Here is a 24,960-nt window from a genome sequence, read left to right as displayed (position 1 = left end):
GAGTAAAAGAACACCAGAGTCAGGATTTAAAAATAAACTGTTTATTAGTTTCTTGAAAAATAATCTGTGGGAGTTCATTAGTGCCACATCAGCAACAGCATCTCATATTGGTCATCTCCCATGTAGTAATGTGCTGTAGCTGGCACCACTTTACAATGTTTACCTCAAATTGGCTGGGTTTCATCAGTGAGGTGACTGCATCTCCTCATTCTAGTGATACCATAAAATGGTACTGAACACCTGAGGGGGGAAAAAGATGTGACAGTGTTTCACTTTAAGGTTGCACAGCTCTAGACAGATGAAAAAGCAGTCATCCTCCAATACCAACACCACTTAGATATTTCTTGAGAGTCTTGTCAGACTTGAGCTGACATACAAATATATTAATGGACATATCTGAGTCAGACTTTGAGTAGTCCATTTCAGTGAGTCCCCACAGTGGTCAGTGTTGAATAAAAGGCAGCAACATGTTCTGCCAAGTGAAATGAATGAACTTGTTTGATCTACTGGAACCTCAAGTATAGACATTCATATCTCTACCTCTGAACTTTATGAATGTGTCCATCTGACAATGTCTGATGCAATTAAACAATTTTCTACAGGTTTAACAAACCTTAGATGTCTTCCTTTTCAAGTCTAAGGTCACTGGCTTCCATGTCTGAGCACAAAAGAAAATTTAAGTTAGTCTACGCTACACAAAGCATGAATGTGAAAATAACTCTTTATAGGCATCTGTCACAGTGTTCAAACTCTTGTGTCAAATAGATTCATGCCTACAAACATACAATCCTGTAGTAACAACTGTAGATGGTGCCTGTGCGACTAACCTGTGAGGATGCGGTCAATACATTGTACCACCAGTTCTGCGTCCTCCATAGTAAAGCACATCGGAGGTTTAAACTTCACGACGCTTTCATAGGGGCCATCTGTACTGACACAGATTTTATCCTCCTCTTTCAACCTAATGTAAATGGGACATTCAGTTAAATCACAGCACACCAAATGGCAGAGACTGTCTACAAAATCAAGTTAAAGGCAGTATGTCACTCTCTGGCAGGTAAAAGCAGGAAACTATAACCATATATTACAGTTTTGCAGTCCTGTACCTCTTCACCACCCGTGCTGCTGTTTCTGTAGCAGGAGTTTTCAGCTTTCTGTCTGAAACCAGCTCAATACCCGCAAACAGTCCTACACCTCTGTAAAACAAATACAAAATTTCCATTGGATATTTTGGGGGCTTTTTGTGGTCAAAATGAGCCAGGCAAGGCTGGGGCCTGACACCTTTGAACCGTGATGTGAGTTGATGAGCCACCTTAACATTCTTGGAGGGGGCATAGTCTTATTTGGCCAGGTCCGGTAATCATGATATATATATCAATGTCCCACCACCATGGTCAGGAGATGTGGTGTTTGCCAACTTAATTTAAAAAGAAAAATTAATAATTGATTATTGTTGAAGACTGAAGCTGGGTGTATCATGTTTGATTTACAGAACAAATAATCTTGTTAAATACTGGAGCAAGTCCCTGTATAACATAACATTATATTATTGAGAGAATAGTGAAAACTACTGTAGGAAAAGCACAGCTGTAAATAATAAATGTAAATAAAATGAAGAATGGCTGAGTTCTATTGGTGCCAGGGGAGGCGGGGGGGTTATTCATCAATTATTGGGATTCTTGAATAGCGGGAACCATCGTTAATGTTATTAGTAACACCTGTGTTTTTCCTGCAAGGACAAGTCAAAATATCTGTTGTGTAAAAAGGCCTCATGCACATGGCACAGAAAAAACAATTAGGTGTAATGAAGCGGAGAAATGCATCCTGATACAGATTTTTTTTCCCCTACACGACTTTTTACACCCTTAGAAGTTACTTACATATTAACATAATAAGCATATTTTATCCCAAAAGCTCGCCTACAATGTAAAGTCTTTGCACAAGCTCCAAGCTGTGTGTCCTATGTGATACGTCACCTTCTCTCAGAGGCCCTGTATCCACACAGGTGTTTTCAAACACTCAATATCACAATAAGGTATAACAGTGTGCACCAACTGACCCTCTCAATACAATTCAAAAACATGTTAAAGTAAGTAAAAGATGAGTATATAAAGACGATTTCTAAGAAAATTATGTTTTTTACACATACACACCACAAATAAGGACTGTTTTTAAGTGCTGCTGCACACTGTATCATACTATATGTGTTTTATTAAGATGTACGGTTTTCTGGTTGTTGAGCCCATGTACCCAGTGTGAAGCACGAGTGCAGCCAATTCTAATACTATAAGTTGTACGTCAGAGAGGTGTCGATCAAGCCCTGCACATGTACAGTACAGGTACAGATCTAATCAGCCGAGATAAATGAAAACACTTGTGTGGATGTGCCAAGGGGGTGCAGGAGCTTTAATTAGTGTTAGCAGTGAAATTGTGGTATTGATGATGATGGCTGGGCTGTCCTTATCAATTAATGCCTTTTATCATTTTTATTTGTTTTCAAAACTGATTTAATGCTGAGAATAGAATAACACTGGCCTTTATGAGTTTGAAGAGCCAGAGGGCACTTGTCGCTGCATCCTTACCTGACATCACCAATTATTTGATGTCGTGTTTTTAGCTTTGTGAGCAAATCTTTAAGATGCGCTCCCACCCTTGTGGCATTCCCTCTCAGGTCCTCTTTCTCTATCACATCAAGGACTGCCAGGCCAACTGCACAGGACACTGGATTCCCTCCAAACTGCATGGAGAGAAAACAAATGATTTCTTCTTAGCATACACAGAAGTGTATCTCTACACCTTTATTAGCAATCTGCTTGAGGAATTCTAGTTAATAATGTATGTTTTATGCAGCGATGTAGTGGTAAATTAAAGATTGGCTGAACAACAAAATAGTCAAGAAACAATATTCAGCGATCAACGTGGCCGCCATGAGAAAGATAATAAATTACATTTTGGAAAACATCAATTTTGCCATTTTACCTTAAAAGACACTATCTTCGTGTAACTGGTATTAGTTTAGTAATAATTACTGTGATATCACATTATACTGTGAATGTCATGATTTATGCCAGACTATGAAATAGTCAATGTATTCCTTATTACATAAAGGCATATATATCACTGGATTACTACTCTGGCTGTCTACAGCTGGGAAAAACTACAGATGCTGACTTGAAGGAATATTCATTCATATTGCGTTGAGGCAACTGTATAGTCACCGTATTGAAGTACTCCACTCTGTTGGCTGTGAATGCTCCAGCTATCTCTTCAGTGGTTGCCACACATGCAAGGGGGTGCCCATTGCCCATTGGTTTGCCCATGGTCACTATGTCAGGACAGAAACCCTCCCCCTGCAGCTGGAAACCCCAGAAGTGACTTCCCATGCGTCCGAAGCCTGTCTGCACCTCGTCTGCCACAAACACTCCACCGGCTGAGCGCACATATCTGTGAAGGGTTTGAGGGATATGCACCAAGCCACCATTATTGTACACATGGCTGGGGAAAAACAGAACCTGAAAAATAAGCCACTACTCACTCTGCAACTTTAGCTGAGTATCCTTGCGGGAAGATGATTTGTCCTCCAACACTTGGCAATGACTCAGCAAAGAAGGCAGAGATCTATGGGAAAAGCGTAGTAAATAAGCAATATACATGTTATGCATTGGTCATGTTTATTACAGCATTATTCTGAGTGTCTCTGTAATGTAAACTAGTAAAGTGCACCTTGCGCCCTTTCCTGTGCACCTCCTCTATTAGGTCTTTTACTGTATCAGCGTATGCTTGGCCTGGGTTGGGGTGATTCTCTCTGTATATTCCTCTGTATGTGTCTGGTAAGGGTGCCTAGAAAGATGAAACACATGATTTCAGATAGGCAGGAGTCTGCTGTTGGCCAGTGGTTTGTATAATGATGGTCGTATAAATTTACACACCACATGAACCCATTCTTTCTGTCCTGCCAGTTTTCGGAACTTGTAAGGACTAATGTCGATGAGGGACATTAGGTGCCCATGGTATGCACTGGTATAAAAGGAGAGTTCATTGTAATTGAAAAGCAAGTGTATTGTCACAGGGCGAATGTGTTGCATTAGAACAGAATACTTACTGGTCAAGCACAATGACGTCTTCATGTTGGGTGTACTGCTGTGCCAAGCGTAGGGCAAGATCATTGGCCTCTGAACTGTTAGAAAAACAGATGTAAAATCACTGGATTGGTACTTCAGGAATACAATTCTGTGGGGCTGTGGGTGTGTTAAACAGCATTATTTACCCAGAGTTAACAAAGTAGAAGACACACAGTTTCTCAGGCAGGGTGGCAGACAGGCGGTCTGCATACAGGACTACGTTGTCGTGCAGGAATCGTGTATTTGTGTTCAGGATGTCCATTTGTGCTGCTGCAGCCTTTGTAATGCTGGGGTGACAATGACCCACTACAATGGAAAACATACTGTATGTTACTATTATGTTAACGCATTAAAACTCTCTGCCACTAGGAGGCAAGAGTGTAATATACTGTGTTTTATAAAGATAATAAATAAGGAATATACTGGGTGGGTGATAAATGTTTTACCATGATGAACGTTACTGATACAGTCCAGATAGCGCTGGCCATTTTCATCGAATAGATATTGTCCTCTCGCTCTTACTATTTTCACAGGATCGTCTGAATAAAAGAGTCTACATGACTGCCTGTAATCGAAAGGAATGAATACGTGTCAGTAATTTTCGTGCACGCACAGCACAGCAGCGCACAGTGCACAATATGACTGTTAGCTAGAAAATCACGTAGCAAGATTCAGCTTCACTTTTACATACCCGATCAATCTCTTCCTCATTGCCAGAGTGTCTTGTTTCCTGAGTTTTTGTAGTGCCATGTTCTCTTTGGTTTATCTCTGTCTGTAACGTATACCAAAGACTAGACTAGACAAAAACTACAAAATAACAGTTATCAAGAGTATTTCAAAGGTTTATAGATTTGTTTTGCCAAGTCTTGACACCCACGACGCATGCGTCAATGGTAGAGTTGTCTTCACTTAGCTGAAGCATTCTACCATATCTTTTTTTCTATCGCAGTTATAGGTAGGACAGGCATTATATTATTATGTATGTCAGAAAAACAACTATGTCTAAAACGTTTATTTTTGTTGCTGAAACGTTGTTTGGTCAGTTCTGGTTTCATGCTGTCGCTTTATTTAGAAGGGTCTAACTTTGGGGCTGTTGACGGGACAGAGACGTCCAAAATAAGTGTGACATATGTTGCGAAAAATGTAGTTTCCGTTGGTAACACATGAGTAAATGTCATATTGGAGAAGTATGCCCTACATAAACATTGAGGGGTTTCCTGAAATCTGCGATTTCTTTGAGGCAGTGTATTCAAACTACCTCTGAATTGGTATCGTCCAAACACTATAAATACTCCGCTAAACTGTCCTCTATCCGGTGCACTGTGTGCAGCTTCGGTTGCTAAGGAACCACTGAATGCAGGTAATACATCAGGACAGTTGTAGCATGCTAGCTTGCAAACAGGCTGCGTAACCAAGCTAACGCTACAACTATTTTAGATATACATTATCGGCCCAGTCGTTAAATTTATTAACGCCCTTTTCATATCTTGTTCTAACGAATCATGGCTACAACCGGGTACAATGACAAGCCATTAAACCGGTAGTAAACGGACCGAATGTAAGCAAATGAACGCTAGTAATGTTAGTTAAGGACACTTGTTATCCTATCAGCTAGGTTAGCTAACAGAACCAGCTAATAACTTTGCGCTCCACTGGCTGCATCGTGCTGCTGAGCTAGCTTACTATATACTTTGCTCACCAACGAACGTCTGTATCCGATTTAGCCAGTAAATCTTGTCCTATGTTAATAAGTCGTACATTGTCAATGACAAACAGTTGTCCTGCAGCTAACGTTGAAGATAACGTTACAGTTTTTTAATGGGCTAACACAAACGTCGTGTTTTTTAGATAAGGGCCAGCTGCGCCACACTGCCTTTTAAAGTTATTTGTTGGTTTGTTCGTTAGTAAAGACTGAAAGTGTCCTTAGGCCAGACGTGTTTAATTAACCCAATAGTCTAAATTAATAGTCTTGTGTTCCATGTGTCTCGCTAATGTTAGTCGTTTTGAGAATATCGTATTATTCATTTGTAGTAACGTTAACATTAAAGTTTGTAGGCAAGATTGAAAAGTGATGGTAAAGTTTTAAATCAGCCGATGGTTGACAGCACTGCTCTTGGCTGTTACTAAGCAAATTGAGTCATTCTGTGGGGTGCAGAGCTTTAAACAGTGGCTGCTGCCACAGGATGAGGTTCAGCCTGTGCCCCCGTGCCGATGAAGTAGCTTGTCTTCTGGCATGTGGAACTAGGCTAGCAATGTAGCACCATGTTTGCCACAAGGAGGAAGGCCCTGGAGGCCACATCTGACTGCCAACAGCAAGTGTTGAGGCAAAGTCTCTTCAATGAGCAGGTCTCACTCATATTATCAAGCGTTTTCATTCAGATTAAGACACATGATTTGAAGTTGATACAGTTTATACATTAGTGTCTTATTTGTGTCGGCATTAAATGTACTCTAGATTTTGGGTGCTCTGTACTTTCTCTGCAAAGGCTAAAATGACATGTTACATTTTAATGTAGTGGATAGAGTTTATATATTGGCTTTCTGTTTTAGTTTCAATATGAGATGTACGTGTTTGTGATGTGCAAAGGTTTGTTGGGATTTTTTATGTGGGACAGTGCAGGTTAATCTTCAGAGATGTTTGGGGATTGAGTAACCATTAGATCTTAAAAGCTTAGTTTGTGCTATTTGCGTATAAATACATATCTTAGGACTGTGTTAATCGAATGGGCACCCAGGGTGTCGTATGGTCCCCTGTTCTCTGGGTGCATCACACAATTTTGGCTTTGCCTTGGTACTATAAGCCCTTGAGACCTGGTCACTGTTCTTTTGTCCCCCTTGCAAAGATACTATGGCATGCTTCCAACCCCTACCGCCCCATCCTTTCCCTTTTTTTGTCTCTCCCGCCCCCTTCCATTCACTTCACAACTCTTGTCATTTGTGTTTATTGCACCCGACTGACTTTGATTGCCATGGTATTGCCCCAGCAATTTTTCACTTGGGACATACTCTGCATTTTCTTTGAAATTACACTAATAAGAACCAATAAGAACTGGTCATGTCCACTGTGCATGATGGAATGTGAAGTTTCTTTGTTCTCGGTCTCCTCACGTCCATGTGTGCTCTCTCTGCCTTTGTGAACATGAACTTCTGCCTTATGTGTGAATGAGGCAGCATGTAGATCCCAGCTTCTGGGATCTGTTCCTCTTTCTGTGGGCTTTTCCACACTGCAACAGATATAGCATGATAGAGGAAAGTCCCCATTACCAGATTTTACACTCCTATCCAAGGCCTGATTGATCTGTCTGGCAATTTATAACACTGTTCAATGAAGTGCTTTCTCTCCAATGTGTGTGACTAGTTTGAGTTAATCATTGACATTGTTTCACATGGATCCCTTCTCATCTTTCCCTCTAGGTGGCATAAAGATGATGGTGGCATAGTGAGAAAGCTGGTCAGTCTGGCTGGTTGAGGTGTGGAGGGGACACCACAAACCAGGCCAGGATTCTGACTAATACAATTTCCACTGCCCTTGCTAAATCTCCTCATCTCCATGTCTATCCCTGGATTGTAGCTACAATTATGGTGACTCTTATCACAGAGCAGCTCCGTAAGCAGAGTTTGGAAGAGCCTTATTACAAGGCTTTCTCATTCAATGTGAATGCGGTGAGTTGGATACAAAAGTAAATCTTGTACTTTTTGTAATTGCTCTTTTTCCTTTTATTTGCTTAGTTTTGAATTTGAGTTATTATATTTCTGTTTCAGTCATTACCTGCAGTGGGCTCCAGTCCCACCGTCTCCTGGAGTGCTTGTAGATCGACACAAGGCAAGTTCATTGAATTAAGTGCAGCATATTTCAACCTATCTGTGGGGAAACCTGTCTCATGTCTATCTTTTGGCATTTTCAGAGAACAGCACAGCTACACACCCATCATCCAAAGCCAAACTTCTGGATGATTCCTGTGGACCAGACGCCCTATGGCCTGCTTCCCACTCTGGAGAACCGCTCCAGGAACCAGAGGTTTCTTTCACAGATGCTTTCCAAAGCTCACCTCCGCCACCACCTCCAAAACGCCACTGCCGGTCCCTCTCTGTTCCAGAGGACCTGTCTCGGTGCCGCTCCACCTGGCATCCTAGTGCATCCAAGGTTTGGACCCCAGTCAAACGTGGCTGCCAAAGTGGAGGATTATCTAGTTCAGGCTCTGGAGCTAGCTCTTTGCCACTTTGTGGTCCCAGTTCTTCCTTTACATCTTCATCCTTACACTCATCTTCTAGCCCTACCTTCTTTAGCTTAGCACTGTCCTCTGACTCCCCACTACCATGGAGCTTCCCATGGGACCCCTGTGACAAACTGAAAGGAGCCTGTTCTGCCTCCTTTACTACTCCTTCCTCCTGCTCCTCTTCACCGGCGCCCCTGGTTTCTCACTCAGTGCTGCAGCGCCGCTTCTCCCTCTCCCCTGTGCACATTCAGGATGCCTCTTCTGTGCTCCTACCCCCACAGCCCTCCCCTGCTTCTGCTTTGACATATAGCTGTTCTGGCATGGAACACCCAGCCCTGTCTCAATCTCCCACCTCAGCCTGTAGTACTCCATCCTCCTCTAGGCGCGACCTGCACCCAGCTCTGCCACGATGCCACTCGCAGCCCTGTGACATGCGCAAACCTCGCTTGAAGAGGCGTCATGACCCAGATGTTTTGCCCTGCCCCAGGCCAGGCCTTGACTTCAGCAAGATGACACAGGTGAGCAAGAAAGTCCAATGGGCTGTCAACGTAGGTAGTTTGTCAATCTCCTCATATTGGTACATATATTGAGATGCACATTGTTAATTGTATTGGTAAGTAATCAGCAGGCCTTGGTTCACTTGTGCCTGTGTTTTCTGTCCTCTGGATCGTGGAGGGCAATAGTAGGCCTCTGGCAGCACCCCATCCCCCACAACTCTGGTTCAGAACAGCTAAGCATGCCCCCCATGCATCAGCTCTCCTTATTTCAGACTGGAGTTTATGTTGTGATCATAAGTGAAGTGGGCCCCCAGATCTGTGTCCATATTCCTGACATCGGTGCCATCAAGATTGGGTTCTGGGATGTGTTATTGGTGCAGGCAATTTTATCCAATTGGCAACAAAAGTCGCTACCCAAGAGTCTTTCGCTTTCCTATCTCCACCAAGCTGGCATTTATACAGGCCCCCTTTTTCATACAGGAAACTGGCTATGATGCACTAGTTCACTCCGCACTTCAAGTGTTGCTTGTTACATTTCTGTAAATTACATTTAAATATGAGTCTATAGTTTCCAGAATGATGTTTAGGATGATCCTTTGCTTGATGGTCAGGTCCCACATGCCAGCCAAGCCCATTAACTCTATCAGTTAATCTTTACTTAACCAAAGAAACAGGCATGCTGTACATGCAGACTTCCCTATGCCCTATATTTTATTACCTTTGGGTGTGGAGCCTGGAGATGTGTTGTGATTTTCTTAATTTTTTTTTTTGTTTGTTTTGTGAGGTGTTTTGCCACATGTTAAATGCTACAATTGTCACATGATAACGTTATCTTTCTCCTGTGTAGATTGGTAATCAAGAGAGCCTAGTGTGTGGTACAGGTGGCTGCATGGTTCCAGTGTCTTCCCAGGCAGAGCAGCGCTCAGCCTTCTCCCCTGCTGACTTCCTGGGACGAGCCAGCATTGGGCCACTAAGTGAGAGTGAAGAGGAGGAAGAAGATAAAAGAGAAAGAACTGTAATAGATGGAGGACAAAATGTTGTGTTTGAAAGGGACTGCACAGAACTGGACTTGAACCTTATAGAAGAGAATTGAACACTCCTTTGTGCTCCCAGTGTGATTACTGCATTCATAACCATGTTAAGCACACCTGTAGGCTTTATGTGCTCTTCTGGCAAAGTCCTTGGGAACATGCTGCCCTCCTAAGGAATATGTCCAGAATTCATAATCAACAACCAAGCAAGTAGAAGCCAATATCAAGTTACAATGTTGTGATTGTAACACTTGAACTAGCTCACTACTGAACATTTAAAAAAAAAAAAAATAATAAATTAAAAAAAATTTCAGAGTGCCTGCATATTCAACACTCCATAGGGAAATGTGCATGAGCAAATAAGCTAGTTTTCATGCACACAGAATTTGGCTATTAATACATGGATACAAGTCTTAATTTGCTTTAACCATTAATATACATCTTGATATCCTTACATATATCCTCATCAAAGAACACTATATAATGTTGTAAGGAGACTGGCTTAATAGTCCCTGATATGAGAATTTTGAATACACACTAAAAGCCAATAGTTGAATGGGATAGAGGTAAGCATTTCTCCGTACCACATCAGATACTGGTGTAGTCTACTTTTGTATTTGGGTCTCGGAATTTGAACATGGCTGTATGTGAGATGTTAAAGGTGTTAAAATAAAAATGTTATTTTAGTAGCCCAAACAACATAAGAATATTGATCTATATGTTAATGCTCTCCTGTTGGTTTAACAGGATACATTCCAGGATTTGGCTGCAGTTCTGTAAATCCTCACTGACCCTAAAGACACTTCTACTTTTACTACTGTTCTGTCAATGAGTTAGCCCTACGTCATCAAAGGGAAGCATTTCTTGCAATAGCAGAAAGGGTAGCTCTGCCTTTTGTTTTCTCAATTGCTTGAACATTAATGCACCAACAACAATAATACTGATGATACTGTAAACTGACCATGCCTTAAGCTTAAAATACAGAGTTCTTGGTGCTCTGGTCTTCTTTTCACAGCCAGACATTTTTGCAATCTACATTTGCGCTGATTCAGATATTTTTGAACAGGTGGCACATGCACTATAATAGTCAATTGAATAACTGAGTGAATGCTGCAGCTGGACTCCATAGGGCACAATGTAATGTACTGTACAGGGGTTGGAGAGAGTACACACATCGAGCCAGTTCTGAGTGTATGTGACAAAGGTGGTAGTTATGCAGATGATATGGTGGCCTTTCAGAAATTATTTTTCATGTGTTTTCAGATGGAAATATTCCTGTTGCACAATTTATGTACAAATAAAATTTAATAGAGAATGATATTTTTTTTCCAAAAAGTGTCTTGTCTTCCATTCATAAACATTGTCCTGCTTGTAGTCAAAATAAAGAACACATCAGGAGGCAATAGACTATTGGATGAATGTGACACCTAGTGGCTGACTTCAGTATAATACTGACGTTGCATAGAAATACAGTGTTAAATCCGCTCTGACTTTACTAACAGCAGATATTGATTCATACACTGCTACATTGTGTGTGTGTGTGTGTGTGTATGTGTGTGGGGCGGGGGGAGATGAAACTTCAGACAAAAACCTGAACTTGTTTTATTAAAATTAACCTGAATTATAGCTTGCTATAAAATGGTAACAATAGCGTATCCTTTGAGACGGATTCATGGTTGGATCTTTGAAAACATTCAACAGCGGATAAAGTTAAAGTGCACCAAAAAAAAAGTTTTTATAATTATACAAGTAGGCCTGTTACACTGAAGAGTGTTACATGTCTTTGTCAGATTAAGATTGACATTCCGCCGTGGAAGGTGAGGGCGCTCCTTCCAGTCCATAGATGCTTTTTCACAGACTGTCTGACCCCCCCCCCCCACCCCCAACAAGCCACTTCCTCTTTTGTCTAATTTCATGGCGATCGGGAGAGAGGGAACACCACCGACGCACGCACACTGTCTCAGCACTCTTGAAAGAGTTTATCCGGGGTAAATAACTGACAATTTTTGCAAGATTCGGTCACTGAGTTTCAAAGTAGTCCTGCTGGAATTCAGTCATGTGGGCGATTCACATTTCCCTGTAGAATTTATCTTTTTTTTTTGCTTCTGGGTCAGATATTTCACATTGTAGCGCCCCTCGCTGATAACAAATCGGACGAAATGGGCTCCCCCTCCGCTTGCATCTCTCCCACACACTCAGCGGCACGCTAGTTAACGGCGCTGGCTAGCTAACGTTAGCAATGCTGCAAACGCTTCATAAATGTAGCTATGGAAATGTTTTTTATTAACACACTTTACAACTTAGTGGTAATTAAATAACACCAGATGCTATGTATGTTCGGGAGTTAGCAGGAATTTGTCTTTAAAATGTTTACAACTTAAAGTCCTCAAATGTTTGTGTTTGGGTTAGCTAGCCAACAGCGGCTTGCTAGCTAGCTGCCGTGCTAAGTATTTAGTTAGCGTTAGCTTACGTCGCGATTCAGAAGTTAATGCAAGCTAAACTATATCAGTGAGAACAGGCTAATTTTGATATATGTCAACTAACAAGCCGTAAATAACTTTAGTGTTTGCATGGAACATATAAACATCATTCACACCATCAGCTATTCTTGATAGCTGAGAGACGGCTTAGCTAGCACCAGAAGCTAGTTAGCTAGTTAACGGTAACTTTGCTGCTAACGAGGGGCTCCCGAACCGTTGATATTTTTACCACAACGTTTTCGTTCAAATTAGCCATCAGCAGTTGTGTTTAAATGCCCTGTGTGAGAGAGTGTTGTTGTTATTTCATGCGAAAGTAAAGTTGGCCACAAAGTTGTAACGTTAAACCATGATCAACAACCCCAACAGGTTAAATATATAAAAAAGATAACTTAAAGTAAAGTCAGCAGTTTATGCCAGTCCTGAACAAGTTATGAGCACTAATTGGCTTTAGCAAAACACGTTTGTAGCCAAGGGATGCACATAACACTGTACTCTATATGCTGTGTATGAAACATGGAGTGATCGTCTTAACAAGCATCCTGCACTGATAACAAATTAATGATATTGTATTGATCTAAAATCTATATTCCATTTTTTGTTTACAGTGTGAACTAAGTTGTCAACCTGACTGGCACAACGGACATTGTTCTCCAGGTGAGTGTGTGTCTACAGCCTGTCACTGAAGAAATAACCCACCATAACCAATTTCTCTCTTGTGTTTGTTGTTCAGCCTGGATTCCTCAAGTTCTTTGGCATCATGGCCTTCTTGTAAAAGCAATACTACATTGTCATGCCAGGAAAATGTGGTCACTGCTAATTTTTAACTCACAAAAGTAATCGTTCAGACCCAAGTCTGCTTAATTTTTTGTACAGTTTTGATCGCTGTGTGTTCTTAAGAACATGAAGTTATTCAGGTATTTAGATGTGGAAATATAAACAAATGAATGATTGTTTTTTATTTACTGACTTTCTGATTTGTGTGCAGGTGAAACTAAGTGGACATCATTAAAGGGGGCTCCATAGCACTTGGATCTGTTCTTCTCTGTCCCAGGTTCAGACTGCTTGGTCTATGGCTCTGATGGACAAACACAAACAGGTCAAGCGGCAGAGACTTGACCGCATTTGTGAGGGTGAGATTGCATAAATACTCAAACACAAAGTAAAAGTAAATATGTAGGAGATTGTGTTTATGAGGTATATTTTGTTGTTTTCATATAAAGTATTAAAATGAAACTTATTATACCCTAGCTATCATAACCATATAGTCAGACAGTTAAGCCTTGTTGAAAAATAATAGCTGATTCCAAAAGATATATGCAATTTGCTGTGTCCACATGTGGAAACCACAATATTTTTTGCTGCAGCCTTGCAACTTATAGGCTTAGCCTATTAGCCTATTTAAATTACATACATTGATCAAAGGTTGTGCAGTCTTTGAAACCAGATGCTGACAGTTCCATATTATGTTTGTATAATTCTGCTATTTAATGGTTGCTTTTAATATATCATCCTGGCTAGGAATATTGTGATTCTTTTGCTTTATGGCAGTGAAAGGTTATTGGTTAACATACTTGTCTGTGGTGCTCTTTACCTGAAGTAGTAATATGAAGTGACTGTTTAAAATGCTGACCCTGATTGTATTTCTTACTTCCTCTCAGTGCATTTGAGAGAGGAGGAGGTTGTTGTTTGTAATAAAGAAAAAAAGTTAAATTGGTATGCAAGGAATGTTGCAGATGGAAGTTTTGCAGTGTATTTCATTTTGAAGATAACAGAAATAAGTAAACTTTTTATGTTGCTACAAGTATATGCAGTCATGGATGGTGCAGTGCAGATTTCTAGAAGAGACACTATTTTGAGCTGTTTTAGAGTGGAGAGTAGACGATGGAGATCAGACATAATGGTGTGCTAAAATGGAGGGAACAGTCTGGGTGAGTCTCTTGAGACGGGTGAGAGGGAGAGGACAAGGTGAAGGGTCGTGGCCGCAGCTACAGGGAAACGGGCCAGCTGTCTCTTTAAAAAACGACAACAGCCCAAACCGCCCTCGGCCTCAGCCTCGGCTATTCTAATGAGGTTAGTGTTGGTTGGCTGGCCCTCAATGAAGCTGCCTGTGATTGGAGGCTGGCCGTGGGGGAGGGGCTGGGCGTGGATGACAGCTGGGATCCAGCCAGCCAAGAGCAGGCTGACAGAGAGAGGGAGAAAAAAAGAGCGATAGAGGGAGAGCAAGGCAAGAGAGGGAGAGAGAGAGAGAGGAAGACAGGCTCACAGACTTCATAATGCAAGGTTAGGCCCGGTGCTCATGTGTTTTCTATTTTGGCATGTGTTTTTTAAAATTTGTGAACTGTGGGGGGAGAGATCTAAGGTTTGGGTGTGGAGCGGCTATGTGTGCGCAGTTTTCCTTTTATGTTCAGCTCGCATTGGTGTTGTCGCAGCCGTTAAGAAGGAACTGAATAACCGTGTGTGTGTGTGTCTAGCTGCGTCTGGGTGGAGTACCGCTGCTTGCTGCATTATCATCGTTCGCTGCCCCTCCCCCCTCACCTCTTACTCCTCCAACTGCGGCCAGAGGGAGAGAGAAGAGGAGGAGGGAGTGAGGGGAAAGAAAGGGAGAGGGAGGGAGAATGAATGAATCACTGAATGAATTGTATTGTGTGTGCGGCCATGCTTGCGCTTAGTAGGCCTCGGGTATGCCAGTGTCCTTTGACTCAAATTACTCTGTGTGTAGGCCTACTTGTATATTTCCACAACTACTTTTTCAGAGGGGGTCTTTGTGATTAATCCCTTAGGGTTTTTCTACATAGTAAGGGTCCCTTTGTGCTATCAGCGTGTAGCAGTAGGCCTGTTAGCATTCTTGAGCCATCTGCAATGATTGTGAATCACACTGCTAAATGGAGTGCAGTAGATTGTACATTTTTATAAGGGTACCAGGCTATATGTTTTTTCTTTTGCCTGTGTGTTTCATGCTTGCATGTAGAAATGCTCAGACGTCAGAGGAAGTGTACACAAATATTTGTTTTCCACCCTCGGCTACCAGCTCCCTTCCCTCCTCTGCAGTCTCACCATTACCTCCTGCCCTCTGTCCAAGTGAATGTTTCAGCTAGACACACTCCCCCACCCTGGGACACACACACACACACACACACACACACACACACACACCTGTCACACAGCAGGGACAAGATAGTGTGTACTGGTGCATGTGTGAGGTTAGTCCAAGCCAAGAACTGCTGAGAGGAAGACAGAAAGAGAGAGGAGTAAAAAGCATTTTCAGATATATACCATAAGTGTTAATTCCCCTAATTTAACGGCAGTGCATTTGCAGAGATGTCGCATTTAGTCATTGACTTGTTTTTGATGTGCAGCATTTCCTTTGTTGGCATGGTAATGGTAAATGGCCATGGTGCACATGGGCCAAATGTGCAGATGTTTGCCAGCAAGGTGTGTGTGTATCTGTATGTGTCTGAAGAAAGAGGAGAACCAGAAAAATAGGAAGGAGGGACTCTTCCAGACAGGAGAATTTAGGTCATGACTCAGACCCCCTCATGAACCCCCACCACCTCCTCTTGGAGACCCCGCAGTCTTCTCTGCCCCTCCCCCAGCCGCCACACTCCATCCCCTCTCCCCCTCCCATCACAGCCCCCTCCTCTCCGTGTGCGCTCTTCTCATACAGTGGCAGGTCAAGTTCCCAGACTTACACTTTATCAAAATTGCTCTGCTTCAACCTTCCCCGTATGAGGAGTCTTAAGGACCTGGGTCGAACAGAGATGGATCAATGAAAGCTATATTGGTTCCATGCATCCCTAAACAGAACTGCAGCTCAATACCAAATAGGCCAGGATGCTGGACGCTCTCCATGCCCCATCACATATTTAGTTACACATCACTTTTGTAACCATAGAACACTCTGTAGGAACACACACACATTCGCACACATCATCCTGGTAGTCCCTTTAGGGTGTTGGTGGATGTGTTGGAAAAAGAAAGTCATAAAAGTCAGTTATTATTGTCTAAGGAGTGTGGCAGTTAGCCCCGTTCACTTTAGCCATGCGTGCAGGGGGATTTTGTGTGAGGGTATGATGACTTGCCTCACGTCCCGTAGTCCAGACATGGGAAATGCAGACTGTTGAGTCACTAATCTCTAGCTTAACCATGCTGGTTCTGAAATGCAAGCGGCTGGTAGCTGTGTACACCAAGTGTCATCAGAAAGTTGTCACTGCAGTAAGATTCAGATGAAAATGTGTGTAACAGAAAGCATTTAAGTGTTTATTTGCCTTTGATGTGATTCGGGTACCTTTTTAATTTTAAAGCATTTTATCATTGAATGTTGAACCTCTTTTATTTATTGCTCATATGCAACAACCAATATTATTTTCTTCCTGCTGGACTCAGGTATCCGACCCCCCATCCTGAACGGGCCAATGCACCCACGGCCCCTGGTGGCCCTGCTGGACGGGCGAGACTGCACTGTGGAAATGCCCATCCTCAAAGATGTAGCCACAGTGGCCTTCTGTGATGCCCAGTCCACGCAAGAGATTCATGAGAAGGTAAAGCTGACACACCCACACACACGTCCATACTGTAATCCCAATCCATGAGGGCCAAACACTTAAATCCTTTTTTCTTTCTGCTGTAGTATGAAAGTAATTAGCATCTCCACTGTACCCAAAAAAATGCTTTCTATCCTGCAGAACTGTCTCCACCATACAGCCTGGCAATTTAGTACTAATATTTAGCCAAGCTGTGTGGCTTTAATGTCCTTTCCCCTTGTTGAAGTGCTGTAAGAGTTGAATGCAGTTTAATGAGATGAATATTCAAATTATTTATGATACACTTGTTTTATGTAGGTGCTAAATGAGGCAGTGGCTGCGCTGCTCTACCACACCATCACTCTGTCCAGAGATGACTTGGAAAAGTTTAAAGGCCTACGCGTAATTGTCAGGATCGGCTCTGGCTTCGACAACGTTGACATCAAGGCAGCTGCTGAGCTAGGTGAGTGGGTGGGATTTTAAAAAACATACTTTCAGAGGCACATAGAATAACACAGAGAGTGGTTAATATTTCTTTCCTCCTTTCTACCGGTCATCCAGGCATTGCTGTCTGTAACGTGCCAGCGGCCTCGGTGGAGGAGACAGCCGACACTTCGCTATGCCTGATCCTCAACCTGTACAGGCGAGTCACCTGGATGCACCAGGCCCTCAGGGAGGGAACCCGTGCCTCTAGTGTGGAGCAGATCAGGGAGGTAGCTGGCGGCGCTGCTCGTATCCGGGGAGAGACACTGGGCATTATCGGTCTAGGTGAGTGAAGAGAACGGACGTGGGTGTCTAGATTTGTTGGGGGGCACCATAGCCATGTATTCTAACACTTCCTTAAATTAGAGGTGGTATTTGTCTAATTGACTTGTAATTGAACAAATTACTGTTTAATCTAAGCTTGACAGTTGATGGTCAGACAAACATTATGCTGTAGGGCCTGTTTGGTATTTATGCTTCATTTAAAGGCTGATTTCAGTTTTAGTTACAACAAGGGCTGTTGATAACCTTAAAATGTATCTTTGTCTTCCAGGACGTGTTGGCCAAGCGGTGGCTCTGCGGGCTAAGGCCTTTGGTTTTGGCGTGATCTTCTATGACCCCTATCTGCCTGATGGTGTGGAGCGCTCACTGGGCCTGCAGCGCATGGCCACCCTGCAGGACCTGCTCATCCACTCTGACTGCGTATCCCTGCACTGCAGCCTCAACGAGCACAACCACCACCTCATTAATGACTTCACCATCAAACAGGTGTGTGGATGCACCCTGAACATGCAGAACACACATTTTGTCTCACATCTTTTCATTACTTGGTATTTTTCCAACCTCCTCAAATGTTGAAGTGTTTAAAAAAAGGCAGCATCTAATCATCTGGGTTGAAATACTGTAAGTATCCTGTCTGCATGTTATCATTTAAAAAATGAATTCACAAAGAAAAGTATTTATCTGAAATTTGTCTTGCATAAATGGTTTGGAGTTTGGTTTTATCAAAATTAATTTTGTCAAATCTGGATCAAGTGTTGGATCCATTTACCAAAATAGATTTTTCTTTTCAAATCATTTTCTCTTTCACTTTTTATGACATTTGTGCACTCTGTCCTGTCTCATTTTTCCTCTTGCTGTATGTGAGGATAATACAGGATTAGCTGGAGAATATATAGAGAAAATAATATAAAGTCTGCATTCATTCAGCCTGCATCAGCAAGTAAATTGCTGCTTCAGCACAATGGCCTTGTCCTAATGTGAGCCCAACCTTTTGTTTAACAGCGTAATAGATTGGAATGGAAACATTAGTTCTGCGGCCTGTCAAGTCTTAAGTGTATAATCCTATCTATTAGACCAATTGGTTGATATTCTGCAAATGAAAATTAGGAAGCTCTAAAATTACCAGCAAGAACCAACATTCTGTTTTTACATGCAGCTTAAAATCTTGACTCCTGAGCATAATTGTCTCGACAGTCCAGCCAACTTGGCCTGAACCAAACATTTCTCCCATATTGTAGGCCAGTCTGTATTATAGATTGGAAGAATGAAAACAGAATATATTTGTGCCAAATGATTTTAGTCTGTACTGCTGTATTTGCTGTAGATGGAAAGTTTCAGCCTTCTCTGGCATGGTCTGCTCCCCATAGTTTAGTCATACTCTTGCTAACTCTGTGATGCAGATGCGTCAGGGAGCTTTCCTAGTGAACACATCAAGAGGCGGTCTGGTTGATGAGAAAGCATTGGCTCAGGCCCTGAAAGAGGGCCGGATACGAGGGGCTGCCCTAGACGTCCATGAGGCGGAACCTTTCAGGTAACCATGATACACAAGTAACGGCAATAGCTGTGCATGACACACAACCTCATTACTCTTCTCCATAACAACCTTTCCCTTTCATAACAGTTTTTCAACAGGCCCTCTGAAGGATGCCCCCAACCTGATCTGTACCCCGCACACATCCTGGTACAGTGAGCAGGCCTCGATTGAGGCTCGCGAGGAGGCAGCCAGGGAGGTTCGCCGCGCCATCACCGGTAAGACACTTTACACTAAACAGGATCAAGCCTTTTGTTTCACTGAAATGAATTGATTAGTATAGATGCGGTACAGACAGGAACTATACAAACTCCACTGCAGGTTTTAATGTTTTCATTCTTTGAACACTGATTGACTGAAGGGTGTACAAAATCCATAATGATGTGGCTGATCTGAGTGTGCGTTTTTTTGTGTGTCTGTGGCCTCATTAGTCGTTTTGTCTAGAAAATATTGAAAAATGTCCATTATAATTTCCAACAGCCCAACATAATGTAATCAAATTGCTTGTTTTACCTGGCCAACAGTCCACAGATATCAGTTCACATTGTCATATATTATGGAAAGAAGAAAAGCATCAAATATTCCCATTTGAAAAGCTAAAAGCTAGAACCAGCAAATGTTTATATATGCTTAAACAATTAATTGATTATCAAAATAGTTGCTGATTAATATTCTGTTGATTGACTAATCAGTTCATTTCAGCTGTAGTTCATATTTTGGGGCAATATAGTCTTTTACCAGCCTTAAAATAACCCTTAGGAGAAGCCTTCCTTATGTGAGTATTAACTCATCAGAGCTGTGCAGTTAACTGAAAATAATGCAGACTTTAGCAAATCAGAGTCAAGTATTCTCTGTGGCCATTTTCTAAATTCCTCATTTTACACCTGCCACCTAAACATTCAAATCATCAGTCGAAAGTGAGTTGATTCTCATTTTGTCAGTCGAATCATTGCATAATTTTTGTTGGCTACATTGTTGTACACAGAGCAACGCAGGATGACAGCATCGTAGGCTACGAACCTTTGAAGAAAATGGCCTTACTGCACAACTAACTAACTTACTAAATAAAGAAGGGTGATATAGGTGGAGGCCAGAGTGACACAGTACAGCGTGGCTCGCTTCTGTTCACCAGCTCCAGTGCTGAATGTTAGCAAAGTTTGCTAAACTACTACTACAACCATCCAGTGTGATCCGCGATTCGGTTGACCGCACTGTCAGGATCCACAAATGGTCTGTGGTTCACTAGGATTTTGTTAGTGAACTATAACCACCCTTTATTTCTTTCACTGTATATTTTCACATCACAGATGATGATCAAATACAATAAAACGTAAGTCTTGCAGCTAAAATCTCAGACTTGAGATTCAAGCTGTAATTTATTGTGGGGCGGGGGGAGGGTTGGCTTCTGATCTGATTCACGTACAGCCCTAAAACAGACCACTGTTTTTCATCGGAAAACCTCGATGAAAGAGTAATGGTCTGTTTTCCCTCCTCTAGGGCGCATCCCTGACAGTCTGAAGAACTGCGTTAATAAGGAGTATCTGATGGCAGCCTCTCAGTGGCCCAGCATGGAGGCAGCCACTGTTCACCCAGAACTTAATGGAGCCACTTACAGGTGAGAGGAGTGGATTCAGAAGATGGACAGGGATTACACGTCAGGCAGGGGTTATGAGGCGGAATATGGATCTGGATGTAGTAAGAATCTTTTTTTTTTTTTTACCAGAGCAGCTATCGAATGATTTTTTTTTTTGTTGTTTTTTTGCTTTTGTGTGTCAGATTTCCTCCAGGTCTGATCAGTGTTGCAGCAGCAGGGGGTCTCCCCGGAGCTGGTGCAGGGGTTGAAAGCCTGGTTACAGGAAGCCTGGCGCACGGCATCGCCCCTGTCTCCCACCCCCCTCACGCCCCCTCCCCGGGGCAGCCTACTAAGGCCGAAGCCGACAGAGACATCCCCTCCGACCAATAGCCCCTCCTGCCACCGCCAGCACATTCCGTCACCTCTGGAAACCAACCCCCACCTCCACCTCCCAGCATCAGACACAGCCCGACCCTCCAGTACATCGGCAGCGCCAGTTTGACCTGATGTGGATCTGCACGGTCTTGTTCCTCAGATCACATAACCAGCCCAGGAGTGACTTATCCACAGCCAGCCCCATCCCATCCACAACCCAAGAACACACATCCCTCCATCTACGTCCTCATCTCACCCACTCACCCACCATCCCCTCTCCCCTTCACTCCCCCACAACGTCAGCAATAACTGTTCTCAAGGATTCAATGATTGGATTGGTTTATATCCTTAGTTGGCTGTTGTTTTAATGGAGATCTGTTGTGGTTCTAGGTGTTAATGTTTGTTTTGTAGAAAAAAAGCATTTCTGACATGAGGCTTTACAGTCTGCTGCCTCCTGCAGTTCCTCTGACTCTGACCAGTAGAGGCACAGAGGCAGAAAGTTTGAAGCCCTCCTTTGTACATTAATGGCTCATGTTACTGCTCTCTTCTTCTTGTTCTTTTCTTCTTTTTTTTTATCCCCCTCCACCTTTCTTGTGACGGGGGAAAATGTGTACTAAAGTAAACCAGACAGAATCACAAACAGTACATCCTGTCCTCCCCACCAGGCATCTAGCTACCCTTCAGCCCAGTTTGGCCCTTGGGCTCTCCCTGGCACCGTCGTCAGCTTGCTCAGCAGAGGGATCCCATAATGCTGTCAGTGTGGAGCTCTCTCAGACTGTCAAAGTATATTTTATCATACTTTAGATAGGCATACCCAAGATCCTTTTGTCACCTTTTTACTGCTGTGACAGTCTAGTTTGAAGACAGTCATCCCTGTATTTACACATGCTTTACCCCTCATGGATTGTTTGTGTGAGATAATAGCTCAGATCGTCATATCAGAGAGCATCCAGGCTTGAATTTCCAACTCACGCCAGCAGCCAGAGTGCTATGTGTGAGGTCTTTTACACATGGTGCCCACACAGAATCAAACGCAGCAGGTTTTTCTTGCTGCAAAACCAACAACAATGCCAGAGGCCTCGCCAGCAGAGGGCACTGTCTGACCGCTCGGAGCTGAGAGAGTTGCATTCAGCTCCTTTCAGCCAAGTGGATGGACAGATGCAGGTTAGCTGTAGTGATGAAGAACATGATCACACACTGCCGACACTCAGAACACAAGGTTGGGTGACCCGGGATCGACTACCGCCTTATTGTTTAATAAGATCTCACTGCACCTCACCACCACCACCACCACCACCACCACCCTGCACCCACCCTCCACCCACCCTCCACTTCTCTCCCACTGTCATGGCCCACCCTGCACATCTGCTCATGAACCAGTATGCATCTACAATTCCTTTAAGTGTGAGGGGACAGTAGAGTTTAGATTCCCTGTAGGAGCAAGGGGGACAGTGTTCTTGCATGCTGGCTTTGTTAATGACAGTGGTGTGTGTGTGTGTGTGTGTGTGTGTGTGTGTGTGTGTGTGTGTGTGTGTGTGTGTGTGTGTGTGTGTGTGTGTGTGTGTGTGTGTGTGTGTGTGTGTGTGTTCCCTCACCCTGTTATGATAACAAGCTATTGTCTTTCCAAAGGAATAGTCCCTAGGAGTAACTCTTTAACGCTGTTGCCCTGGTGTCAAGGGAACACCTTTCTAGTACCTCAGTAACAGATATTGAATGTACCGTGCATACCCTTTTATTTTTTGTACAGATTTTCTAGATACTTCTTTGCTATTCTTTACCAGAAGGGTTATGAAATTGTAGCAGTAATGATACAATAAAATAAAAAAACATTGCCCCATGAAATAAATTGACAAAATCTATTTAGGTTTGCTATAGGTCACTGAATACTCAGGCTTCAAAACCAACATGTATCTCTTTGCCTTTACCTTTTTTATTTCCTCATTGTGGAAAATTCAGCACAACGCTTTCCCATTCTTAGACTTCAGACTGTAGATGATGTGTTTCGACCTCCATCTTACTGGCTAATGAAAAATAGGGAAAAAACTAAAGGCGGTCGCCGTGGTCTGCTAGTTTTCTTTTACTAGTACAGTAGTAGTAGATGCAGTTTTGTTTTTGTTTTTGCCCCCCCCCCCCTCATTGTCAGGCTGCTCTATCTATAGTGCATGTGAGGTAATATTTTAGGGGAAATATTATTGGCTTAAAGAATTTGTGTCATCTTGCTGTTCCCCTCTGCTCCCCTGGCCTTTTCCCCCCTCAGAGTGTTTTCAACCCGAGTTGCCATTTTTGTCGTGGTCAGTTTCCAGTGATGTACAGTTTCCCCCTCAGAGTCTATGAGAGACACGGAGCATGTCTGTGTCCTGAGATGCTAGGCTCCTCTGTCATGTGATGAGTATATATTTTTAAAAATAACCCCCATAGTTTGGATTATGAGCATAATAGTAATCTTAAATTTTGCTGTTGATGATGATTATATATTTTTTTTCAGTTCAGCAGTGCACTGTTATGAAAACCATTCTGTTTTATTGTAGGATTTCATTTTTATGGATATGCTGTCTGTGTTCTACATGTTGTACTGAAACATTTCAGAGAAAACAAAAGATCCCTTCTCCTGGTGATGTTTTTCTTCTTTTTTTTTTTTTTTAAATTCGTCTTATCCCAACTGTCCTTTCCAGCTGATATCCTCTGGGCCTTACTTATTCTCTCCCTGTAAAAGTAGCTGTTATAGAAAGTCGCCATGGAACCACTCACTGCCTTAATACAGTTGACCACAGCAGGTGAAGTCAGGAGACGCACCCAGTGGAAAAGAAGGGCCACAATTGAGGCCGCTCCGCAAAAAAAAAGCTCCTCACACCCCGACAGGCCTAAATCTGCAGCACCTTGCATTTCTTTTTCAGTGATGAACCACATATAGCCTCGTGTAGTGCAGACACTTTGTTTTTGGCTCAAACACACAACTGTGTGAATTCTTATTGTGCATTCATAAGATGACGTTTTGTTTTCTCATTTACAATAGTTCAAGTCAGCCCGGCAGTGTGTATGTGCGTAGGCTAACAGATAAGCACAGTTTGTATGCTCACAAAGCCACAGCTGATATTTCACTCTTGGGTGTGAGAATGCACCCCCCCTCCCCCCTGCCCCTGCCTACCACCACCACCACCACCACCACTCTGGGGCTCTTATAGTGCCAGAGCCACAGTGGGGCTGGGAGGGGGAGGGCATAGCGGACACTGGTGTGGTCTGTCAAAAAAAAAAAGAAAAAAGCAGAAAATTAAGAATCGGTCACTTTTTCTCTCTCAGGGTTCAAATGCACACATATCCTCCAGCAGTCGCCCTCTGTCTCGTGTCCCTCGTCCCGAGTTTTCCGCCCTCAGAATGTAGAACAGCCTCCTGCGTTTTTAGACACCGCTCTCCCCTCGTCCCCCCTCCCCTCCTTTGTGCACAGGTCTGAACTTTTTTTTCCCCCCCTGTTTTGCTTTCTTTTGGCACTGACATCTAACCATCTAACAAGGAATGAATGAATGAATGAATGTTTGAAAGTGACTGTGTGTAATGTTAAAATTGGGAAATGTATTTTTACAACATGTGAACGTGTTTTTTTTTGTTTTTTTTTCACTCACTCTCATTGTGAATTGATTTTTTTTTCTTTCACCAGACTGCAAAAACAAACAAAAAAAAAAAAAAATCTCCTGTAACTAGGCTCTTAAGCTTTATTTTTGTTTTGTTTACTTTTTTATTAGAAACAATCATGTTTGTGATGGTAACTTCCGATGGTAAACTCCACACCGTATTTTAATAAAATCTTAAAAATTAAACATTTGCTCTCTTGTTTTTACCTTTCTAAATAACAGTA

The 24,960-nt window shown here is 42.6% G+C and overlaps 3 protein-coding genes across 4 annotated transcripts; 2 read left to right on the top strand and 1 right to left on the bottom strand.

Annotated features, from left to right (window-relative positions):
- Positions 1-31: 31 nt before the first annotated feature.
- On the bottom strand, positions 32-5,007 carry phykpl (5-phosphohydroxy-L-lysine phospho-lyase). Its single transcript, XM_070912742.1, has 13 exons — positions 4,813-5,007; positions 4,568-4,686; positions 4,268-4,427; positions 4,103-4,177; positions 3,930-4,017; positions 3,724-3,840; positions 3,536-3,618; positions 3,219-3,444; positions 2,583-2,737; positions 1,107-1,196; positions 828-961; positions 614-658; positions 32-240 (listed from the first exon to the last, which is right to left on the bottom strand). The coding sequence occupies exons 1-12, from the start codon at positions 4,869-4,871 to the stop codon at positions 615-617; spliced, it is 1,350 nt and encodes a 449-aa protein (XP_070768843.1). The 5' UTR covers positions 4,872-5,007; the 3' UTR covers positions 32-240; position 614.
- Positions 5,008-5,466: 459 nt separating this feature from the next.
- On the top strand, positions 5,467-11,071 carry LOC139291284 (protein FAM53C-like). The gene is made up of 5 exons (XM_070913264.1): positions 5,467-5,481; positions 7,536-7,784; positions 7,884-7,944; positions 8,027-8,856; positions 9,683-11,071. The coding sequence occupies exons 2-5, from the start codon at positions 7,701-7,703 to the stop codon at positions 9,926-9,928; spliced, it is 1,221 nt and encodes a 406-aa protein (XP_070769365.1). The 5' UTR covers positions 5,467-5,481; positions 7,536-7,700; the 3' UTR covers positions 9,929-11,071.
- A 718-nt stretch (positions 11,072-11,789) lies between these two features.
- Positions 11,790-21,424, top strand: LOC139291242 (C-terminal binding protein 1). 2 transcript variants are annotated; one of them, XM_070913209.1, is made up of 11 exons: positions 11,790-11,854; positions 12,952-13,000; positions 13,332-13,476; positions 16,730-16,884; positions 17,185-17,329; positions 17,428-17,634; positions 17,903-18,117; positions 19,032-19,162; positions 19,253-19,380; positions 20,660-20,777; positions 20,939-21,424. In XM_070913209.1, exons 3-11 carry the CDS (start codon positions 13,416-13,418, stop codon positions 21,123-21,125), a joined length of 1,347 nt encoding a protein of 448 aa, XP_070769310.1. In that variant the 5' UTR covers positions 11,790-11,854; positions 12,952-13,000; positions 13,332-13,415; the 3' UTR covers positions 21,126-21,424. The 2 variants fall into 2 exon arrangements, with proteins under 2 accessions (XP_070769310.1, XP_070769312.1); XM_070913211.1 differs by lacking the exon at positions 11,790-11,854 and adding an exon at positions 12,069-12,127.
- The last annotated feature ends 3,536 nt before the right edge of the window (positions 21,425-24,960 follow it).

The sequence above is a fragment of the Enoplosus armatus genome, chromosome 10 (genome assembly GCF_043641665.1).
Source record: "Enoplosus armatus isolate fEnoArm2 chromosome 10, fEnoArm2.hap1, whole genome shotgun sequence".
Taxonomy (NCBI): Eukaryota; Metazoa; Chordata; class Actinopteri; order Centrarchiformes; family Enoplosidae; genus Enoplosus; species Enoplosus armatus.
Note: the sequence above shows the minus strand (reverse complement) of the source record. Positions and strands in the feature narration are given on the sequence as shown.

Bases quoted from the DNA above. Each gene is read 5' to 3' on its own strand.
- LOC139291242 (XM_070913209.1), top strand. From the start codon at position 13,416: ATGGCTCTGATGGACAAACACAAACAGGTCAAGCGGCAGAGACTTGAC. The intron at 17,635-17,902 runs GTGAGTGAAGAG...TTTGTCTTCCAG, and splicing joins ACTGGGCATTATCGGTCTAG to GACGTGTTGGCCAAGCGGTG. The intron at 18,118-19,031 runs GTGTGTGGATGC...TCTGTGATGCAG, and splicing joins ATGACTTCACCATCAAACAG to ATGCGTCAGGGAGCTTTCCT.
- LOC139291284 (XM_070913264.1), top strand. From the start codon at position 7,701: ATGGTGACTCTTATCACAGAGCAGCTCCGTAAGCAGAGTTTGGAAGAG. The intron at 7,945-8,026 runs GCAAGTTCATTG...TGGCATTTTCAG, and splicing joins TGCTTGTAGATCGACACAAG to AGAACAGCACAGCTACACAC. The intron at 8,857-9,682 runs GTGAGCAAGAAA...TCTCCTGTGTAG, and splicing joins ACTTCAGCAAGATGACACAG to ATTGGTAATCAAGAGAGCCT.
- phykpl (XM_070912742.1), bottom strand. From the start codon at position 4,871: ATGGCACTACAAAAACTCAGGAAACAAGACACTCTGGCAATGAGGAAG. The intron at 4,687-4,812 runs GTATGTAAAAGT...TTTCGATTACAG, and splicing joins ATGAGGAAGAGATTGATCGG to GCAGTCATGTAGACTCTTTT. The intron at 3,841-3,929 runs GTGTGTAAATTT...TCATCTTTCTAG, and splicing joins AGAAAGAATGGGTTCATGTG to GCACCCTTACCAGACACATA.